The sequence below is a fragment of the Nanorana parkeri genome, unplaced genomic scaffold (assembly GCF_000935625.1).
Source record: "Nanorana parkeri isolate BGI_ZX_2015 unplaced genomic scaffold, ASM93562v1 scaffold128, whole genome shotgun sequence".
NCBI classification, from domain to species: domain Eukaryota; kingdom Metazoa; phylum Chordata; class Amphibia; order Anura; family Dicroglossidae; genus Nanorana; species Nanorana parkeri.
This window is the reverse complement of record NW_017306396.1, coordinates 581,862-605,861: the sequence shown is the minus strand read 5'-3', so window position 1 is coordinate 605,861 and position 24,000 is coordinate 581,862. Positions and strand designations below refer to the sequence as shown.

At 37.1% G+C, this 24,000-nt stretch overlaps 1 protein-coding gene across 2 annotated transcripts in view; it reads right to left on the bottom strand.

The window, feature by feature from the left end:
- The window catches only part of FRMD4A (FERM domain containing 4A), a 246,056-nt gene that overhangs the window by 135,039 nt on the left and 87,017 nt on the right, over positions 1–24,000 (bottom strand). For both annotated transcript variants that reach the window (XM_018553740.1, XM_018553741.1), the window contains exon 2: positions 18,848–18,913. In XM_018553740.1, the coding sequence (XP_018409242.1) occupies positions 18,848–18,913 (66 nt within the window). The remainder of the gene's footprint in view (positions 1–18,847; positions 18,914–24,000) is intronic.

The window sequence follows — 24,000 nt, the reverse complement described above, 5'->3', positions numbered from 1 at the left end:
TCTAATTATACAATTAGAAATATAAAAATAGAGCCTTACATTTCAATGCAACTGCAAAGTCTGACAGTAATACCCCAGTTGACTATGTACTTTCTACAAAGCTTGGACAAAATGTACTGTAAACAATCTACGTATAATCTATGTATAATATATATCACTGGTTACTTCTGTACTGAACTGTGATGCAAGTACATATAACATCATATTATGGTAGGGAATGTTATTTTATAAACCCCCCCAAAAATATAAATTTTGACCAATACCATTAATGCATTGCACAAACCCAAATACTATTCTTTTTCAACTTGGCAGAATGATACATTCCAGTTAGACTTGCAGCACTAGGCTTCTTAGTTGGAGTCCCAGTCAGGACACTATATGCGTGGGGTTTGCATGTTCTATCTGTTCTACCCTATTTATACGGCTCATCCAGTTTTCTCCCACACTCCAAAAATATTCTTGCAGTTTAATTGGCTGTTGTCTAAAACTGGCCCAAAGTATGAAATTCTACTGATCGTACCCAAGATGGCTAAAAAAAAGCACTCTGAGTCCCAAGGGAGGAAAGCCCTATAGAGATATTAATTAATTCATATTCTAAAACAAATCCTACTGAAAAGCTAAAAAGTATGTCAACATTTATATTCCCATGCCCTGGGGAAAACTAACATATTATTGAAAATGATGCAATATAAATGCATGGGCTGAGGCAGATATGTAAAAGTGTTGTCTCTTACAAACTGTGCTTTTATTATTAAGGTATCATTCTGACATAAACATATGAAGTATTTTTGACTTCATACCTGTCATTCCACTTCCATTGCTGCATTACAACTGTCAATGATTGTTAGAGTGCCTATGAAATGTTGCTGACACCCCCTGTACTGCAAAGCCTTGCGGCTTTCCATTAAGTCCAACCCAGTTTCTACAGTAACCTCACTGCAGGTGAAAAATGTAACCATACCACAGACAGACACATATGTTTCAACTGCTGGAACTGCCATTCCAACTTCCATTCGAAATAGGGACTGTTCACTTAGCAAAGTGAATGTTCACAAAGATTCACCTTACTATTGTTCACTTTGCAAAAGAAACGTACACCTGTCAAAGTGACCACTCACTGTGCTAAGTGAACAGCCTCTTTTTTTCAACCCCCAGCAAGTACATAAAACAAGAGTATGCATTTTCTTTTTTGTAAAATGCTAAATGACCCCAATAATGTTGCTACTAAAAAGGCTATTAAATGTATATATACAGTGGTTTGCTAAAGTATTCACCCACCTTGGCATTTTTCCTATTTTGTTGCATTACCACCTGGAATTAAAATGTTAACTCTAAAAAGTACTTTGTGTGAAAATAGTTTTTATTTTTTCTCATAACCAGACAAAAGCATGTAGGCAGGCCTGGTGGGGAACTGCAACTGTAATTTGTGAAAAAACTGATATAGTCTACATCAAGTTAACCCCTTCGTGACTGACGACGTACAGTGTACGTCGCCAGCTATTAATTCAAAAGTCCAGCCTCCAGAAAAGAACAGACAGACCTGATGGGGAACCGCTTACAAAAAATTACCCCATACCGTAGAATGACATCATAATCCTGCTCACCTGACACAGCAGACCTGATGGGGAACGCCATCATTGTAAATACACACGCTATACCCTCCAGTGTTTCTCACTGCTGAACAGTATCACATGACCTAAAGGATAAACCAGCAGTGACAGACACTGGCGGGTTTAGCTTGTGTAGTTACAATGATGGCGTTCCCCATCAGTTCTGATGTTGAGTGGGTAGGTGTATGATGTCATTCTAAGGTATGGGGTGATATATACATTTTGTAGGAGGTTCCCATCAGGTCTGTCTCTTCTTTTCTGGAGGCTGGACTTTTTTTAAATTCATCTTGTTTTGACTGGATGCAGGCTGTATGAAATATTTTTTTTCACTGATAACATTTGCAATTCACCATCAGGTCAACTTACTTGCTGTTTCCAAAACACACTGGCTGACAATGATGTTTGATACAAATGAATCTGTTTTTGTTCTTACAATGAGATATCTGTGTATTTATGAAGGCATACATCCATTGTCTATGTAATGTGTAAACATCTCCTATGACACAGCAGTAGCTGACACTGGCTGATACTTACATCCGCACACAACATTTTTCCATGGAACAATGAGTCTGTAGTGAGCACTCAAGATAGCCTCACCCATTGCATGACTAAGGATACCACAAAAAAAGACTTTTCCATCTGGCAAGCAAATGACAGGAAATATGATAGGCAAAAGTGGCAATTCTGCCAGAATGAATATGTTATGATACCACTGCAACTTTTTTCACTCCTGGTATGATGGTATTTTCAAAGCTCAGCACATGTATATCCTTTTCAGTTGCTGCAATAAAAGCTAAACGCAACATTTTATAACAGTCTGGGCATTTGGAAAGTCCTATTGAGAAATGGGTTTTGTATGTTGGCATCTGGATTGACTCATCTGGGTCAAATGAAAAGTGTGTAGGCTGTAATGACTGACAGGAGGAGGGGTCTAAAATGCAGACCACAGCCTATGATGAACCGCACTGAGAGCTCATAAGTAAAATGTAGTCAAGATCTCTATAGGATTCAATGGAGATAGCAGAACGCATGCATGAGCCTGGACGAGATTTTGACAAGCGACTCTGCAACCTCCTATCTCTATCTATATTAACATAAGATTAGGGAGGGGATTTGGGGGTGGAGGGATTAAACAATAAGCTTAACTGCATTAAAAGTGCAAGCTAACTGTGAGAAAATAACCAATAATGGTTTATGGTAATAGAATCCTAAAAAGTGCAGTTTCTATATATATAGTATCTTTTTGCAAATATGATAAATATTCTGTGTGACGCCACAGATGATGCTTCCATGTGCTTGAATTCCCCCTTTATGCAGCCAACCATGTTTTTGGAAATGTATGGGATGAACAGAAGTTGCTATGTGCCTTGTGAACTCTGTTAGTATGAGCACATCCTGCTATTAAATTAGGGATTCCCAGGCATATATGTCATAGCTGATATATTCTCACACTCACTATCTGCTAAGAAGTCAGGCTATTCTTTCTTCAGAACACAAGAATCTCCAATCTATGTCTCCGCATTCATATGGAAGCAGACATATTTTTAACAGATTTCACAGAATCTTCAATGACACAATGTGGCCTTTATCATTACAAACAAAGCTCAGAATTTGAAGAATTACAACAAAACATAAACCTTAAGTAAAAGATACAATAAGAAAAGTATGCTTACTACAGTGAATATTGTTCAAACTCTGAAAATGGTTACTCATTGCTATTTTAGTTTTAGGTCAGATAAGCTCTAAGAACATAAATATAAAATCTTACTGAACTGGAAAATAAAAAAAACACTTTTTTTTACCCTTACATGACTGGCTGATAGTAGTCAGCAGAGCTTCATCCCATTCACTAAACTAAGGGGAAGCTTCTCCTACAAAGATTGCAAAGTGAACAGCCTATTTGCCTTTAGTAAATCAACCCCTATATATTCAAGTAGAGCTGCCCAGTACTACCTTTTTTAAATGTAATTAAGCATATGAATGGCATGTGGGTGGAGAGAAATGTGACAGAACAAGTACTGCATCTCATTGTATTGCTATAATGTATTTGTAATTAATTGTAGCTTGTTATTCTGATATCACTTTGCTACCCCACCTTTTGACAAATCTGATACTGCAAGTTTTGTCTTATAAGCAGTATTCATTCCCTTTATTGGTTATTATGCCTTCAAAGGTTCTACCACTCTTGCCATGATGAAACTATAGGAAGCAGGTTTCCGCCTGGCCATATACTATTTGCATATGCAGAGCATCCAATTTGTTTTCAATTTCTTTATGCCAGCAGGAAGAACCTGATAATTTTCTGTCCGGTTTAAAAGAGTCTATGCAAGCATAAAAGAATAAAAAGTATACCAAAACGTGTTCTGCTGGTCTGCCTTATAATAATATATTGGAAAGAAGAAAGGTTGGGTTTTACATGTGAACAACAGAAACATTTCTTGAATCTCCCTTTTGTTAGTCAATACTAAAGAGTGCATGACCACCACCATTTAACTTATTGCAATGCTTAAACAGCAATAAGTCTAGTATGTAGACTGTTCACATAAGTTACCTTGAGTGCCTGGCAAAGGAAAAGTACCAGTGACCTCAGTAGCAGTTTTTTCTTGTCAGAAATAAGAACATTTGTTGAAATAGTCCAACAAAAACATTATTAATGTCTGTACGTTCTGTGCATTTTGAGAGCCTATATTTTCTGAACAGCAAATGTCCTTGATTAACATAATAAAATGAAAAGACTCGCCGTCAGCAAACTCTCAGGGTTTTGACTGGTAATTGACTTCTTTCTTGAAAAATCAACAACTGAACTATGAGTAATGGCATGCATACAAGCAAAAGGTAGGAATAAAAGGCAGACAACCTGGGGGAAGGTCTGTATCTTTTCTACTGTGTTTTCTAAAAGGACCTTGGTTATGTAACGTTCAGATCTTTGGGTTACTGACATTATACTATATAATATATTATTATATATACATATATTATTATGCAAGTTATAATAAGTCAATCCACCTAAAAATGACTATATCATTATTTGCTAGCTTTTGACTACTTAAATCACCCAGTAGTCTCTTATGCCTCCCAGGTATTTTAGATATGATATTGTAGTACCTAAATTTTCAGGCCTATCCACTTTACTTTGACCATTACAGTGTATGTAAAGACATTTTGTTAGGATAGAGTAGGGAATAGTTAGGACCCCTGTCTTTTTTTTTTTTGTACTGTCTTTTTCCCTGTACTTCCTGATCCATAGACACAGCAAAAATTAAAAAGAGAGCTTTTCAAGGCAAGGGTGCACCCCCTCTTAGACAGTTGTCACCAGAACAGGTTTACCCATTGGAAGATTTCACCTCACCTTCTGGTTCCTGTGACAACTCAAAAGTTTTGGCATTCCCATCCTGTTCTGTACCCGAAAGAATGGTTACCAGGACCAATAGTGAAGTTAGATATTCCCAGCAAGAACACAGGTAGCAATAAAAACCTGAATATGGTTCTAACCCTTACACACGTTATGCAAAACTTAAACAGTATAAGTAGAGATTCCACTCATGCTGTTGATAATTATTTTTTATCTTATCTTACAAACAACATGACAGACAGAAAGAGGCAGTGTTATTAAGTTGGCTTTAATGGGGAGTTATAAGAAGAGAGTGATTAAGCTTAGACTAACTCTCTAACCACTTTATAAAGCAGGGAAGGTTTGTTTGGGCAACTATAATAAGGCAATAGAAGAAATGAGTAAAGCCACATTTACAATAGTAGAAAGAAAAACAACAGCAATACAGCTGAATTCTATGAAAGAATAGTAAGTAACATAGTTGGGAAGGGGAAGAAAAAGAAAAAGCTCTAAACAGAAAAGCTAATTGAAGCAAAAAGAATTATTAATCTGTTCAAAGCATTTGGTGCAGAAAAGAGAGTTTTATCGGAGAATGATGACGTAAAGAGATAAAATGGAAATTAACTTGGGAAAGAAGAAAATATATTTGAATGCTCGGCTGAATAGTTGAAAGAACCAAAAAACCCAAATATATGTAGAATCAGAAAATGGAAATGAAACCTGTAATTTTTTACCCTAAAGTAAAATTAGAAACACTATCATAAGTAAAAACAGCCATCAAACAATTGAATAAAACACCAGAAGAGCATGAAAGGAGCTCAGAGTTGATTTAACAAGGAGGGCCAGCTGGAGAGTGGAAATTTGTACTATAAAGGAGGAAGTAGACAAAACAATATGCGAGAATTTTTGTAATATCTCCCAGCTAACATATAAACTAATAATGTAAAATAGCTTAGAACATTTTGAATTTCCGAAAGATAATGAATATAAATATTTAGGTCTATTACCAATAAGAACAACAAGCAAGCGATAACAATGAATCTAGAATTAAAGCAGAAAAATAAATGTTACTTTGCATTGTACTCAATATTAAATTCAAACATTGTAACTGAAACTATAAAGATATAATGACATTACGCTAAAAGCAACTGTTACGTACGGCTCTGAAACATTGTGTGTAACATAAAGAGAAGAGGCTTCAAATATGGTTACAGAAAGTGCTGAGGAGAATCTATGGTGCATTTTGTGAGAATTATTTAATTATTTTCTATTTAGATAGAAAAGATGTTACAACTGTAAATGTATTTAATTTTTTTTGCAGGCACATACTTTATAACATACAGATTAATAAACTGAGATGTATAGGAAGTATAAAGAGAATGGAAGTAAGGGCATGTCTAAGTCAGAGAAAAACAAAAGACTGAAGAGGTATCAGTAGGTCAAGGAAAAGATATACAGATGATTTGGAGGTAGGTTCGAAATATCAGTGAATTTGAGGCTCAAGAGACAAACAATGAGCAGACACTTATGGGGGAACATCCTAAAAGAGGGCATGGCTCTTCATGGGCTGTAGTATTGTGGAGTAAGGATGTCAAGCTTCTTACAACGAAAGGTGGATAGTTTGACATTTTTGCTTTCCCAAAGTTCTACAAGTGGCACATGCGCAACCCATATGATAATGTGAAATTCACTTGTGATTTCAGAAGAGCCTGGTATGCAGTAAACAACGGTTTCCTTTGGGGTATCTACCATCCAAGTAATTAACTAGCATTAGCTGGATTACTATCAAATCAAAATGTTAATTCCTCTCCACATATACAAACATGGGCAAAATGGCTTCTCACAGAGAGGTGCTGAGGCAATCATCCATATGGCAGAGCTGATTTACATTATTACAGCATGAAATCTTTCTGGGCAACAGAACTGGAGCAGTGTGTGGCTGTAGGGAGTAAGATGAGGTAATTCATTTGTGTTGTACTTACTTGTGAAAGTGACCCTGTTCATTGGGCCAGAGATATTGAAAATAAAAATGAAACCAAACATAACATTTGAAGCTGCTGCATCTTAAACATCTGTGATACCAACAAACCAATCATGCTTCATACAAATGATTGAAACACAATTATTTTCACCTTGTCAAAAGCCTTATGTATGTGTCAGCTGGAAATGTGCAATCCTAGAATGGCATTATATGCAAGGAATAATCTGCGATTGAGCATACACATTAGTATTTTTTTTTTGGTACCTCTTCAATTCCTGTGCTGAAATTTTCAGCCTAGACAAAAGACCTTGCTGAAACTATGCTTCTTTGGTTACTACAATATAACAAATATGGCATGCACCATAATATTTGGCTGTTTTTCTTGTCATTGAGCAGCCATGTCTTTAAAGCTCAATTCTAACTTAACTAATTAATGCCCCATCTATTAAAAAAAAAAAATACCAGCTCGTGGTGAAGTTATCACCTCTTCTTCTACAGCCTCCACAATGGAAATGCCACCCTAGAGCCCGGCACTTACAGTCATGTAAAGAACTCAGCTGATGTCATGTCAGTGATTCTCACTACATAGCAGAGAAGAGGTAAGGAGGGAACTTCTAGAAATGTTATTTGAGCCTTAATACTACCTGAAAAGTACCTTTTGTTTAGAATTGCTCCTAAAAACTAACAGTGCACTTTCTGGTGTAAGAATGTGCCTAGCCACTCCTATGTGTAAAGCCAAGCCTCATAGTTGTGTATCTGTAGTGTAAGAACTAAGGTACTGTGCCTTTGACTGCTAGTCTCAGAAGAGGAAGCAAAACCCTGTCTCTATCATGAGACGCAGTTGAGAACAAGGCATTACAAATCAGAAACCGAAGAAACATTAGCTGCATGGAGGCCACAGGCAATGCTGATGACTAGTGCTTTGCCCTCTGTCTCTCTCTTTTTGAACACAGGTTGCAAGTACTCTTTAAAGAAAAGTTTAGCATATAGCTAAATCACAATGATCCACACACACATTACATGACTGCTAATTCATAGACTGCTAAATCATTACAAGACACAATACCACAATAGAAAACCTCTACTGCAAATACAAACAACCATCCCACACATACCATGGGTCCATGGAACTATCTATCTATCTATCTATCTATCTATCTATCTATCTATCTATCTATCTATCTATCTATTCTTTTCAACTTAGTTATTAGTTTAGACATTATTGGCCCAGAACAAGTACAGAGATAAAGAGGTACAACTTTTCTCCAGCTGTCATTTGCTCCATGCTTGTTCTGCATCTATAACTGAAAAGTACTAAATCCAGACACAGCCTAGCAGCTTACATTTTTCAGAACATGGAATGCAATGGTAACCTACATAGTTGCCTACTGAAAGGTCAACTTTAACAGGTGTTTATAATGGCTGAACTTAATTTTTAATTATCTTGAGTATAAGTAAGGTTTGTTTTTACTATAAATATGTGGCATGCTTTTCTGGCCTAAAAATAAACTGGATATAATGTTACTATAACACAGTTACTATCTATCTATCTATCTATCTATCTATTCTTTTCAACTTAGTTATTAGTTTAGACATTATTGGCCCAGAACAAGTACAGAGATAAAGAGGTACAACTTTTCTCCAGCTGTCATTTGCTCCATGCTTGTTCTGCATCTATAACTGAAAAGTACTAAATCCAGACACAGCCTAGCAGCTTACATTTTTCAGAACATGGAATGCAATGGTAACCTACATAGTTGCCTACTGAAAGGTCAACTTTAACAGGTGTTTATAATGGCTGAACTTAATTTTTAATTATCTTGAGTATAAGTAAGGTTTGTTTTTACTATAAATATGTGGCATGCTTTTCTGGCCTAAAAATAAACTGGATATAATGTTACTATAACACAGTTACTATAACCCAATTAGTTTGTAACCATTATGCTACATTTGAAACAATTTTATAAGAACAAAATGGCAACTATTAGGAAAACCAATGTTTAAAGTGGACCTATACCCATATCTTTAAATTAGGGTTTCACAGATACCAAGTACAGTACTCGGTACAAGTACGAGTACATGTACCGATACTTTTGAGCTCCAAGGCTAGACTAGAGATTAATTAAAAAATTAGGAGGCAGCTGTCATTTGTAAGGAGTACACGGAGCTCCTGGGATTTGTACATCGATGTTATAATGTACGATTTTGTTTTTATAAATATAAATAAAGGGATGCACAGATACCAGTTTTGCGAGTACGAGTACTGGTACTTGCCGAGTACTTACAAGTATGAGTACTGATACATTTTTGTTTATTGTCATGTGACAGTTTTTCTAAATCAATACAGACTAATGATTTCAGGACAGTGGTGGAGCGCCAGAGCCAGGTCCCAGCTGCAACCTCTGCAACCCTGGTAGTTCTCATGAAAATGCCAAGTATCTGCACTGGTACTCGAAAAGTATCTGTGCATCCCTACTTTAAATAACAACAACCACACCTTTAGAAATATTTAGTAATGACAATCTACAATCACATACTTCTAGATAATTGCTGGCTTTGTATTATTTGCATAACTTATTTCTCTTTTCTTCCCCAGTCTTCTGACAGTGGCCATGTTTACTAAGGGCAGATTACTTACGCTCCTATTACTTCCTGATTTCTGAAAAATGTGACTAGACATGTGACCAAGCATATCATCTCAGGAGAGGAAAATGTCTGATCTCTTGAGATTACAGATACAATTTCCCAGCAATGCTCTGCTGATGGCAAGACAATCCCAGTGTGCATTGCTTTGGCAAACTGAAGTAATTTTACCCTTTCAAAGCAAGAAGTGAATGCTCTGCAAGTGTAAGTATTTCAAAATCACAGCATTTTGCATCTGACATGTCTATGGTATTATTATTAATGATACATAGAGGGATCCATTGGTAGAATTTGATTTGTGAGTGTAAAGGTCCGCTTTAAGCTAAAGGCTGCGTAGCTGACTATGGGGATTGGCATACATCTGCTCAAATGCATAGATCCAATCTAAACTCAACATTTGTGCTGCATATTTTGAAGCCCAAAGGTATATTAACTCTTCTATCCAACTACAAAATCTTTTTCAAAAGATCCTTCCGGACTATTGTTCCATGTTGATCCTAAAACACATTCCTCTTTGTACAACAATGTTCACCAGGGAGTTTAAAAATAAATAAAAAAAGCCAACAGGAAAACAAAGTATTTGGCCACGTTCTACTAGAAATATTAGTTCCCCCTAGTAGAAACGTCTGCTTGGCATACATATTTGCATTTAATTCAAAACTGCAAATCTTCTTTTCTCTATTGAGACATGATTTTAGACACATACAGTGTATCTGAAAACTAACGTTCAATAAAGTTCAGCATCTTCTTTTCCTTTTTTATGTGATTCCAAGAACATGTGGAATGTTTAGACATCTACATATGGAACACAGCTATGCAGAGGTTGTGCAAACAGAAAAAAAGAACATTTTGAAAAGACAAGGTCAGCTAGCGCACAGAAGAGAAAGGCAGGTGTTTTAGAAATGCATGTACGGGCTAAGTTAATAAAGCAAAAAGCAAGGTGAAAAGTGTAGCAATGCACAGCACCGTTCACTCATATGCTTGCAGTAATCCATCTCATATTAATATGTCTAACAGGTGATGTCATGGCTTCTGGTCTGTCTCGAGCAAGCAATAGATTGGATTATATTAATCTGATACTGGTCCTTTTGTAACTGAATTAATCCAGTAGTCTAATGGCATCACATTGTTTCTTTCATTTGTAATTCTTTATGGGAATACATAGTAGTGGTTTTCAGAGTGTCAAGTAGGCCACATTGGTAAAGTCTATTATCCAGGCCAGTGAGACACAAAAGTCTTCCTATACAAGTCTCCTTTTTTAATCCAGAATTGTTTTGAGGTTTGTCAAGTAAACAAGAGCTGGAGAACTGATTTTAAGCTATCTCTGATCCTTAATTAACAAGTGGTAAAGTGGGTTGTAGTAATTTATTCATGGGTAAATATATGTGCTTAATTTGGTCAGCTAATAGAAATGATTTAATGAACTACATAAAATGAACTGATCATATAGAAGGGGCAATGACTAGAATAATAATGTGAATATTCACATGTCCTCTTTTCTGTCTCCAAACTGTCATCTATGCCCTTGAAATTTATAAATCAGATCACTCTGGTCCTAAAACATTGTGACAGCTCTCAATGTGCTTCCAAGAAATGCCATGGGCACCTGTGGGATGAATACACTTATACGCATACACTTATCCTTGGTAAACTCTTGTGACTTCAGCATCTTTCAAGATTCTTGTAATGTCCCTAAAGTTCATGGCTATGTGAGTTTTGCCTTGTCTGTTTTTACTTTTCTTTCTGTCTACTGTCAAATAAAATATCTCCACTGTTTTCATTGTTCTTATACAATGTTCTACAGTACTCTTAGCTTTCCACAATGGGAGTGATTCTTAGAATTAAAAAAAGAAAACAACACAGGGGGTGTTGTTAATAGCAATCAATTAGCAACCAATCAGAATTCTTGCTTTATTTCTCCATAAAATGAAAGGTGAAACTGATTGGTCGCTACTGGCAACAAATGCAATCCTTTGTGTTGTACCAATTTTGTACCAATTTAAAAAATCTTAACAATAAATTGCCCATCTGTCATCATCATATGGTGCCCCAAGAAAAAAAACTAAAACACCACAACACTCTTAACCTTAATTTCCCATCAATATTTCTATAGAGGCCACAAAAAGAATGCTAACATTGTGGACAATAAACAACAAAACAATTCAGTAGGATTTTGGCAGCCTAATATCAGCTTTAAGTTGGTCAGTTGAAATAAGCAACATATTTCTTCCTTGATTCACAAAAACCTGTTCAATCCAGGTTGAATCTAAATGTGTATACTGGATCATAAATATGTTACCATCAGTGAAGAGTCTGCTAAAATAAATTATCAATCATCAAATGATCTTGATATCTAATAACCCTACTTTCAAGCAGAGCGTCTATCACACAATGAGCGTTGAGCTACACATAGGTTGGGATAGGTCACTGGATAGTACTTACAATTAAAAGCGACTATAAAATTGCTGAAAATGACAATGTTCACTAGCTGCAATAGGTGTGATATATAGATGTATTACCTTTATGGTTCATACCTGTATATGTAAATATAGATGTTTTAGCTCCTGCTCCACATTATTTTTTGTGAGTGTATACAATATGAAGTCAGTGGTACTGTTGAATACTCTATTAAAGCCAAGTTCCATGTTAAAACATCTGGCTGACACATTTCCTTCCAGAGCAAAATTTACCATATGAAATTTGGACTTAGATTTTGGCAATGTTGGGGAAGACTAAGTGAATTATGACTGCAATAGAAAAATAATTTCAGAGATAAGATTCATCTACCACTGCACGCATTGCACTTTTTTTAAAAAGAGCTAATTTTAGGGATCCAAAAATTTTACTATCACAAATTTTTTATTAAGGTTTTGGACAATACAACAAAACAAAATACACATAGCATCCCGCAAGATACTTACTATTACACAGTCATGTAAGGTCAGATCATTGCATAGTGATAGCTTTTACGACAAATCAGGTACATTAGATGCTCACAAAAGGGACAGAACAAAGGTACATTTCACATAAGGAGCTCAAAAAAACAATATTATGATCAAGGAGGGGGAAAGGGTAAATGTATAGGAAGGGAGAAGAGTAGAAAAAGATCAGGGAGGTATCTAGGATACAGCAAATGGAGATCAGTTTTGCAACAGGAATTCTCGGCTAAGGAGACTCAGAAATGTGAAGGTATTGCATCCATGGCTCCCTTACCCATTCAAATTTACTTTGGGTATCTCCGAGGATGCTACTCAGTTTCTCGTGTACCATTATCCACGACAGTTTAGAAACAACTTGTTTAAACGAAACTGCCGGGGAGAATTCAATAATTTTAAAGTAGAAGCCCCAGCAATTTATGAGACTTACATTTTGCTAATGCTATGAAATTATGCATGCTTCTTTTTTATGCCTACTTCTTATTGGTATGTCAGCAGCTTCAAGCATTCCTGGAATATTACATCCATTCTGCATGGTGCTTCCTCAATAAAATTTACAAAAGTGGCAACTTCTTAATGAGGACAGCCCTGCGACAGGTTTCCTCCGTGATAGGGGAATGAACCACCCACGTAGACCCTAAGAAACTGAGGATTCATATCAGGAACCATTAGATCCATAGGGACCGCCTGCATATCTTGCCTCAAATCCAGATTCACAGATACCCAGAGGAAGACTAAGGAAGATCAAAGGTCAACAAGAGCAGGACAGGTGATGTAAAGAGAGCAAGCACCTGTACTCCTCTAGCCTTCAAAAGAGGGGGAAGTACCAAGACTGTTAGGGAAGAGTTCACCGACCTAGAGAGAAGAGTGCTTCAGCGAGGATCTAAACTGCTCAGCTTTGCTCGTTGATAACTGATATTTACCAACACTAGACATCTGAAAGCTTCTAACTAATGGAAATTAGCAGAGCAGAAGTTGGGCCCTTCCAGAGAATTCTGGCTGTCAGAGTTCAGAAAATCTGACCCTTTTTAAGGAAGGTCATCTAAGCATCCCACGTAGGGGATGCCAAGTGAAGGCACTAGGGCAGACATAAGATCCAGTGCTGTCAACAACTAGAAGTGACAATGAGGGGTCAGGAATCTGCTAGGGGAGGGAGCCGTGTAAACTGTAACTCAGAAGGTCCCACTGGGGAGAGGGATACTAAGGATCAGCATTATAAGAGGATGCAGAATTTCCCTTAGAAGGAGAATGCCCTTAAACGAATAACTTCCATGGGTATGTTCTCCTGCACTCTGGTAGGAACATACTGTGGTCATCTGTGGCATTGCTAATGAGTTTCAAAAGCCAGTCCAAAGATACAACATCCCTTGAAGGAAAGTTGAGTCAGCTGTTTTTTGAACGTCAGCATCCTACACACATAGTCAGACTGCCCTGTGCATTTTTATAGATATCAGTCCTATGTGGGGCACAAGCTCAAAGGCTAGTGATAAACCATCATGACTGAAGTTCAAGACTCTAGAAATCTACTTCAACCACTCCACCAACACAGGATCGGAGAACAAACCAGCTAACTGAAACTGGGGTTTAGGACCTTTCAGGATGTTTTCATTAAGCATAAAGGAAATCATCAACAGCCAGTGTAGCAGAAAGGTCTTTGCAGATGCAGGAGCTCTAAATGACCTACAGCAGGAGACTGTGGTGACTCAAAAACAGCCTCTCCCAACTGTTGGGATACTGAATCAGAAATGACAAACAGAAACAGCAGACTGGTCTGGCTCACTGTAACAGGAGGGTCAGAGGCAGATTCAGCCGATGCAGGTGTCGGAGCATGCTTGAAACCCCTATAAAAAGAATGATTCACTAGCTGGGCACGAACAGCTAGGAAGTTCCCTGTGGACATGGGAAAGGCCTTGGCCCTGCCCGGCGGAGCTGAAATAAACTCCATAAATGAAGACCCATAACCAGATCACAGAGGTTGGTTTCATTTAGGGATACCGGGAAAATGTCTCCAGAAGCATTAGGGAAGTGCAGGCTGAGGTTACCCATAGTAGTGGGACTGTCCTCAGTGTGTCTTTAAGAATACATGTTGTGCCACATGAGATCAGCAACTAGGTCCAAATTGAGGCAAGCCCTTAAGTACTCACATAACTGGGTAGCAGTGCTGAGGATTGTTTTAGGCAGATGGAAATAGCCAAGTCTGTGTAGATGGGCAATGGAATTATACTGGAGACCAGAGATCTACCTGATGCTTCAGGAGCAGGAGCAGCAGTGGGATGCGCTTCCTCTAGGCCAAAAGGCAGAAAAGAGAACATGCTATGTGTGCAGCACTCTACCTAGCAAATGACATCAGAGCTAAGCCCCTCAGCCTTAAGCCTTACCGCACTGAAGATGGTGTAAGCAAGTAATTTTAAAAATGGTGCCCAGTTGTACCAAAGGTGAGGTAACTCTCAGTGATTTAGACCTACTGGCCCTGCTTACTAGTTGAGCCTTCAGAGACAGTGAATCTTCAGAGACTGGGTCACACCAGAAGCTATACAATGGCTCTGAACTTGAGAGAGCTCTGTGGCTAACTAACACAGTACACAAACATCTGGAAAGTGTCACAATGCAGAACCCAGTGCCGAAGGTCACATTCCAGGAAAGCTCCACATCTTTTAGTCCAGTGGGACCCAGATACGACTTCATAATGCCGATCTACTTCAGCCCGGATGGCCTTACTTACAGCATGAGTCTTCAGACACTGGGTCACATCAGAGGCTATGCCACAGCTCTGGACCTGGAAAGGGCTCTGCTACTAACTAACAAAGTACACAGAGGTCTGAAAAGCACTACGATGCAGAGCCAGGTGTCTGAAGGTCACCTTATAGACCCCACGTTCCTCAGTCCAGCTGGGTTCGGGTGTAACCTCTAAAAGTGTTGTGAAGGGCTATTTCTGGGTATAGACAAGCTCAAACAATGTTTCTCAAAATCTTGACGGACATCACTGAAGAAAAAATATATGTTTCTTCTTAAATGAAGGAAAAAATATAATAAAAAGACAAAATTATAGTTACAGTTTTTCTCAGCAGAGCTAAGGAAAAGGCATGCTGATGTGGAGGTGTTGACCTGTGAAGGGGCTGTAATAGATATGGTCTCTAGCAGCCTCATGTAACATGTTGCCTGTCTATAACTGTCTCCTGAAGCATGTCCTCATTTTCCAACAACCTCCATAGCATGTTTGTAGTCTCTGACCATCTCCTGTTGCACGTCTGCAGTCTCTGACAACTTCGTGTAGCAATACCTTCACTGAATATTATGTGGGGTCCTTTGATAATGTCAGCTCCACACTTGAAGCCCCCTATATCAGCTAAGTTGAGCACTATTGCTCTAAAGCAAATGAAAAAAAAAATGACAACAGTCCTGACATTTTTCTGAATTGCCAAAATTGGTGGACATTGATGATCATGAGCTACGATAAGCTTGCTGGATATTTCCATAACACTTTGGGACTTTGCGCCCCAAAGTAGCAAACAATAATCATTCCCAGTAAAAAATAGATATTTTTTTTTCTATAACAGTAGCAGAGAAGAAATGATGGTTCTAAAAATGGCAATTTAAAAATACGAAAAGCATAACAGTATTTGACAATAATTAGACTAACTGGCATTTATTAAGTACATTAAACTCATCCCAGATGTATTAAACACATTTAGACTAGAACAATTAAATAGGGGATTAAAAGTGGGGAGTGCATTACCGCTAAGGATACTTTACATTTGTACACAGAAGTAACAGGACATCTGTTTGTAAAAGGAAATGGGTGCAGCAACCATGCTGTAAACATAGCTGCTCTTCATTTAAACAAGAATGATTTGCAAACAATATTCTGTTCTGTGTTTGGCTAGAGCTACATACAGATGCAACAACTTTGTAGTATACCAAGAGTTTCGAAACTTAGTATTTTACAAATGTTTATTTTAAGGATCTTATGCACAGAAAAAGTGCTAACAAGAACATTTCTTGTTACCCTTACTTGTTACCCCCAACTAATCAGCTTCAAACTGCAATGCAGAATTGAAATTCAAACAAGGGTACCAAGTGGTTTCAGCATCGAGAAATGTTCTTGATAGCACACTATTTATACCTAAGCCCAATAAAGGCCTGTTGGTTTTCCACCCTGAAATTCATATGGAAGCATTAAAAAAAAATTATACTGAGAAAATACGTATGGTGTCACTACAGCTTTACTTCCTACTGCCCTGACTGGCTATATGCTTGCTTCATATTAGTGACTCAAACAAGTATAGAAACCAGAGCCATGCAGGCAAGTAGCATTTTTGGAAGGAGGCCAGCAATGGAATCCAACATATTGCTTTTAGCATAGGCTTCCTTCAAAAGTAAAGTATTTCTAGTCACAAATTTTAATTTGAAGAAAGAACAAATATTAAACCCATCTGTATTCCATTTTGTCCTCAGCTTTTACAGAAATAATTTAATTGTCTATCTGCTTAAAAAGCCAACCTGTTACCACACTGTTTTTAAAAAAACATACAAGGCCCTATAAAAACTCTATTTCTCGTGAAAACTGCACCTTTGAACCCTGAGAGCCCCATTCTCATGTGTTCTAAATATTTTATTTCCAATGTGGTGGGTTATACATGCTTTCAAGGAAAGGCAGGATCCGGTAACAAAGTAAATAATTTCTGTCTGAAAGTAAAGAAATGTTGTGGTCTCTGCTCTTAGGCAGGACTTTTGTTTTTAAAGCTTACATTGCAGTACAGGGACATATTAACAATTTCATAAAGTTTACGTTCATATAGTAACCCAAAGAAACAAAACAGAAATTAGGGTTACAGTAGACAGCCTTACCGAATGCAAAGGTGTATGGAAAATAAATGAAACGTGCCAGAAAACATATAAAGATGTGTTAAAAACATATTACAAAATGCCTTTTCAAGAATGAAAGACTAAATCTTGCCCTAAGTTTGTAAAAGTTACTCTGCAGTTCCATCCAGAGCTGGATTAGGGTACACATATTAATAACTATGCATGTAGTCAACTGCAGCTGCATATTAACAGTCAGCACCTGAATAAAGGTGAGTTACTACCTGTCTAGCTGCTCTCTTGTTTCCAGTTAAAGCTGAAGTTTAGTAAAATATTTTGTAGGGGATACAGTGTAATATGCGATGGCTGAGAGGGGCAGTGGAAGTATAGTTTTACAAGCAGCAGCTAAGGGGATACACACCATTACAAACATCTAATGTGTTTAGTGCTTTATCCCCCCAAAATATTTTACTAACGTTCAGTTTTACATTTTCAGCTTAGGCTCTGACTATCCAAAGTCAATGCTTTTGCTTTCTGCCTGAGTTTCCACTTGTTCCCCCATTCACACCTGCCTGCCCTGACCTCCAACTTGTCTGACTCAGTTCCTGCTTTGCAATTCTAGAGCAAGCAGCTGGTCCTGCTCGCTCTAGCAGCCTGTTACCCTCTAGTGACAAAGAGGATCCGACATGCCCCATGACAGCAATTACTTCATACCTATCGTTTTTTTCCCTTTTAAGGCTTTAAGAATACTTGTAAACTGAGGCTGAACTTTTACAGCAGAAACAATTCTGGTATATACTCCTAGGCTGAATTATAAGCATCACCACATTTAGGACAAGTTTCAATGTATTTGTTTATGCACTCTTTAGGTTTAATGTTACATTGTTAGTGTTTGGTGAGGAAATGTATTATTTGTGTTACAAAAAAAATTTTTTTTTACACTTTTAAATTTACACTTTCAAAGTGTAGCAATGTGCACTTGCTTATTTACACTTGATAAGTGCATCCTATGAAAATATTACATTAGGTTGCGTTATATCATTACATATTGTAATGACATTCAGTAATTAATACTGATTCAAAAAGTATGTGATTGTATGTGCTCATCTAGGTTTCAGCCATATATAACTCTGTCTTTTGTAAAATGAATACTGAAAATATTTCACACCATGTGTAAAAGTCACAATGAGTGCACACTTCCTGGAATTCAACTTTGTCTCAAATGTGTTCATTCATGTCTTTAGTCAGCCTTCCTTCTACCAGACCTTATTTTTCCTGTCCACCCAGTTCACGTATATGCAAGGAATGCCATTTAACTGAAGTTTGACATTGTCCAGGAAATGCCAATTAGGCAGCAAATTATGGTGACCTTATCCCTTTATATACATGTCCTGAAAAAGCTTGATGTTTGTAAGGTTCTTAATAATGATATAATATACTTTTAGCTCTGCATTGGTGCAACACACCTTATATATGAATACGTAAAGGCTTGGTAAGTTTCCCTTAATATCAAACATATCATGTATATTAGAGGTTTGTTTACCTGTACAAGAAGTTCCAACTTCCTGTCATCTAGGAGGTGGACTTGACATCGCCGACCCTCCGTCATCTGTTTGAAAAAAAAAAAGTAATGGTTACATTATAAGTCTGAAAAAATGGTTATCAAATAACACTGAGAGTAATGAGTACAGTTGTTAACATAATTACAATACATGTACAAACTGCATTATTAAAAAATAACACTGCTATAGAGTTTGCATTAGAGATATCATAGTGACTGAAATAGGTACAAAAGTGTAAAAAGTGTGCAACTGTATCATACAGTAGTAGTGTAGCTTTCTGTTCTATTTTCATGTTTTTGAGCATTACTTAGAATACACCTCAGTGCTTCTAATGTGTGCAATGCACTGTTTGCTTTATAAATTGAGTTACATGGCATAGTATTTACTTGCATTTATTGTTGATTTTTCCATGTGTCATGCTACTTAGTTTGTAATTTTCCATACAGGTCAATATGAGTGCATTATCCCTAAAGGGTCTATACACAAAGCTGCCGAGGGCAGCCGAGTGAATGACCGATCAGAAGTGAAGTGAGCCGAACACTGTTCGGCTATTCACTTCAGGCTGGTACGGCTGATTTCAGCCGTACATCGGCTGAAATCAGCAGTACATCGGCTTGCTTCGTGTGGCTTCGGATCAGCCGAACATGCTCAGCAGAAGCAGAAGTGCAGAAGGAGTTCGACATCTGGATCGGCTGAGCCGAACCTCCGGCAGACTACTCGCTGCTGTTCGGTCTATTCTTATAGATGCCAAACAGCAGTGATCTAAGTGTTCTCAAATGTTGACCATATATTACTGAAAGAGAAGGAATGCTTACATTTGCTGGTGGCACTTTTGTATAACCTACAAAACAGGTATACTGAACATCTTCAAAGGTGTGTTTACTGATGTTCATCAGAACATTTTGAAATGGTGTTCAAAAATATCAACATAGGACTCTTTCAGATCAGGTCCACCTGCCAAAGTTTTTAGGCAGATCAGGTCGGAAGCACAATGCTAATTTATGGGCACCTAAATCTAAATGGACATGTGATTACCCATGACTCTATACAGGTCCAGAAAACCAAACTTTTGGTGGACCTGATCCTGATGGATCAGGGGTAATCTGATGTAAACCAACACATGCCCACTTATACCCGACCTAACACAGGTCTGGAAATGCAGTTTTTTCCTCCATCCTAAAAATGGAGGAAAAAACTGGACTGGGACATTAGATGTCAGAACGGTGACATGCAGTCTGAACTGATCCAATCAACAGGGGATCTGTGCACAAATCCCCTGTGATCGTAACTGACAGGTGTCTGTGTGAAAGAGCCCTAGAAATATAAAAATGATTTAGCTGAAGGATAACACTTGTACTTTTATAAACAAGCCAATCAGATAGTATATGCCCTACACTACTTACAATATGTTTATTTTGAATGGATGACAACTAACAGTAATCATAACAGATACAATGTGGAATGACTTCATGAGTTTTAGGGGGTGATTTACTAACCTAAACACACGCACGCACCAGGTGCGTGTGATTTTCACACAGCAAAACGTATTTATCAACCAAAAAGTCTCTAAAAGCATATTTCCACTAATGCCATATATGGAAAAATCATGCACATGATGCATATATAATGCTGCTTCACAGTTTAGACAAAAATGGTTAGCTCATGCATTTACATTCCTGCATTCATCAACGCAAGCAACATGACATAGAGCTAATTTACACAACATCACCTTGCAATTCATGCTTGGCTTTGCACGACACACCTGCTGGGTGTGTACACACTACAAAGGTGTTTAGATTCCACCCATAGATCATGCTTGGAGGGAACACACTACAGAGGTGTATACATGTTCGTGGTGTGTTTATAAGGTTAGTAAATCAACCCCTTAGACTCATTTTAATTTGTCATTGAGCTCTATGATCTTTCATTTACCCTTCTTCATCTTAACTGTTGATATAAAAATGTGACTGCTCAAAAGCAATAGGAAATATCTTTTCTTGCTGCTTTAAGAAAATAAAAGTTGATATCTGATTGGCTGGTAAGAGCAACACAGACTCCTTTGGATTTGACAAAAAATAGGTGCGTGTGATTTTCACACAGCAAAACGTATTTATCAACCAAAAAGTCTCTAAAAGCATATTTCCACTAATGCCATATATGGAAAAATCATGCACATGATGCATATATAATGCTGCTTCACAGTTTAGACAAAAATGGTTAGCTCATGCATTTACATTCCTGCATTCATCAACGCAAGCAACATGACATAGAGCTAATTTACACAACATCACCTTGCAATTCATGCTTGGCTTTGCACGACACACCTGCTGGGTGTGTACACACTACAAAGGTGTTTAGATTCCACCCATAGATCATGCTTGGAGGGAACACACTACAGAGGTGTATACATGTTCGTGGTGTGTTTATAAGGTTAGTAAATCAACCCCTTAGACTCATTTTAATTTGTCATTGAGCTCTATGATCTTTCATTTACCCTTCTTCATCTTAACTGTTGATATAAAAATGTGACTGCTCAAAAGCAATAGGAAATATCTTTTCTTGCTGCTTTAAGAAAATAAAAGTTGATATCTGATTGGCTGGTAAGAGCAACACAGACTCCTTTGGATTTGACAAAAAAAAATGCAATTGTTCTTTGTGAAGAGGACAATTAAAGCTGACACAATCACTGACTCAAATGGTCTTTTTTTTCAAAGTGTTTAAATAAGAACACTCTATTCCCTTATAACAGCTACTAACATTAAAACCTTCAAAATCAGTGGTAACTTTCAGTGTATTTTTGATTGTTATTGGATACTATAAGATAACATAGGCAATTTCTAATTTTTATTTTGATAAATGAGGTAGATTGTAACTTTACCAACTGCAAAATATTTCTAGGTATCTAGTCTTCCTAATTTACAGAATGCAAAGCGTCATTTGTAGAACTCCATACTCTCAAATGTGTAACCTGCTTTGTTATTTACTATGTTTGTTTCAGTTATCTGCATATAATAAAATACGGTATGAAAAATGAATGAGAATACTTAGATATTTTCCCATGGGTATATCATTCTGTGAAAGAATTGCCTTCTAGTTTGTCTAATTCAAGAATATATGACCTCTACAATGCATCATTGAAAGGCTTTATTCTCACACTAATGTTCTTGCATATTTTAAAATGCTATTGGTGTTAGCCTCTCTGTGTCCTCACATTGTACAGATGTTGGTGCTATCTGCATAGAAATAACAATATTAAGAAGAAAAATTACAGCAAACAAGCGGCATCTATTCAGCTATTTATTCTCTTAACACACCACAAACTTAATATGTACATGTTTAAGTAACTTTGTGACTTTTTGCTTTTTATGCTCCCAGATAAATGTCTTTTCCAGCCAAAGTCACACTAAAAATCCCTACAGTTTACCGAAAACCTAAACATTTCTGTAACCCCCTTGTGACTGATCTGTCTTAAGAGTTGATAAGAAATGCGGCTGTTTGTGAAGCTGTTATTTTTCACTCATGAGCTTCCCTCATACCCTTCAATTAGCTGTAATGGTAATATGAGTAATGACAATTATACTCATATATTTGTTTTTTTATATTTTTCACGCTGCTATCATTATTGTTCAAAATCGCCACAAACACACTATCATCTATCTATCTATCTATCTATCTATCTATCTATCTATCTATCTATCTATCTATCTATCTATCTATCTATCTATCTGTCTGTCTATCTGTCTATCATAAAAAGTTAACAAAAACATTTATTTATGGAGCTGTATATTCAAAGGATAGGCATTATTAGTGTACGCCATTCAAGGAAAACATTAATTGTGTGACAATCCACCAACAGAATCTGGCAGACAGAGGCATAATTGGCCTGACACACTTTCCTAGCCAAATCAAATTTACAAATGAAGACAATTCACCCTCTATCACGTGACAGGTTTGTTTGTCAGTAATGAGAAAATGTATAATAATTTCCATGAAAATTGAATATAGCTAATTGAATTGTTAAGGTCTTTTACACATAAACACAGTAAAATAGAAAAAAACCTGACAATAAACTGAGGAGTTAAATCTTAAAATGCATTCAAGTACCTTAACTATTAACAAATATGTATGTTATTTGTGTATCACTCAGCGATAGATCCTTAAGGCTCCATTCACATATTGCATTAAAACCGAGCGGAAAACAGCATGGCATGAAATTGTGCACATTTTAACATGCGCGCGGATTACACACGTTAGTATTACTATAGCCGAAACGTGCAGGATCCACCCAGAACATTGCAATTAGACTTTTATGCGCGACACACATTTTCGTACAGCGCGGATGTCGTGCAAGTGTGAGCAATATACATTTGATTGCATTGTTTTTTATGTTTAGCGCGTTTCAGCGCACAATCGCTAATGTTTGAACAGAGCCTAAATCATATTTGAATTGGTGCTGACACTGTCCTTCCTTCTGGAGGGTGGCTACTTTTGTTCCCCATGGTCCCTGTGTGTGTTTATGGTCAGGTTTAATTTACTAATCTGTATTGAGACTGTAGTCTATCACTGGAGTGAGCTTGGAGTGGTGACTACTTTACAATACACACAGGGACCATCGGGAATAAAAGTAGCCACCCTCCAGAAGGAAGGACAGTTTAAGCATGAATTCAGAGATGATTTCAGGATCTACAGCCGAATGATACACAAAGAAGATACATTTTTCTTAACAGTTAAGATACTTCAACGCATTTTTAAGATTTAACTCCCAAATTTAGTATCGCTTTAAGATGCCTTGCTTAGATCAACAGGACTGTAAACTAAAGCGTAAAAGTATATTTAAAAAGCAATAAATGTGACATTTACCAAACATTCACTGCAGGTGTGTTTTCCTGGTGTACTGTATATGTTAAATTACAGTGATTGATTCACCTGTAATGAATGTTTGGTGACAATTTCATTCACGGCTTTAAAAAAATGCTCCACCATGTTAATATTATATTTCTACACTACAAGTGGAAAATAGTTGGAAATTGAACACAGTAGATACAGGTAAATAATATATTCTGATCATACGACCAATGTTTTGTATCATTATAGTAAACTATATTTGCTGCATAGCTCACAAATGCAGCTCTAC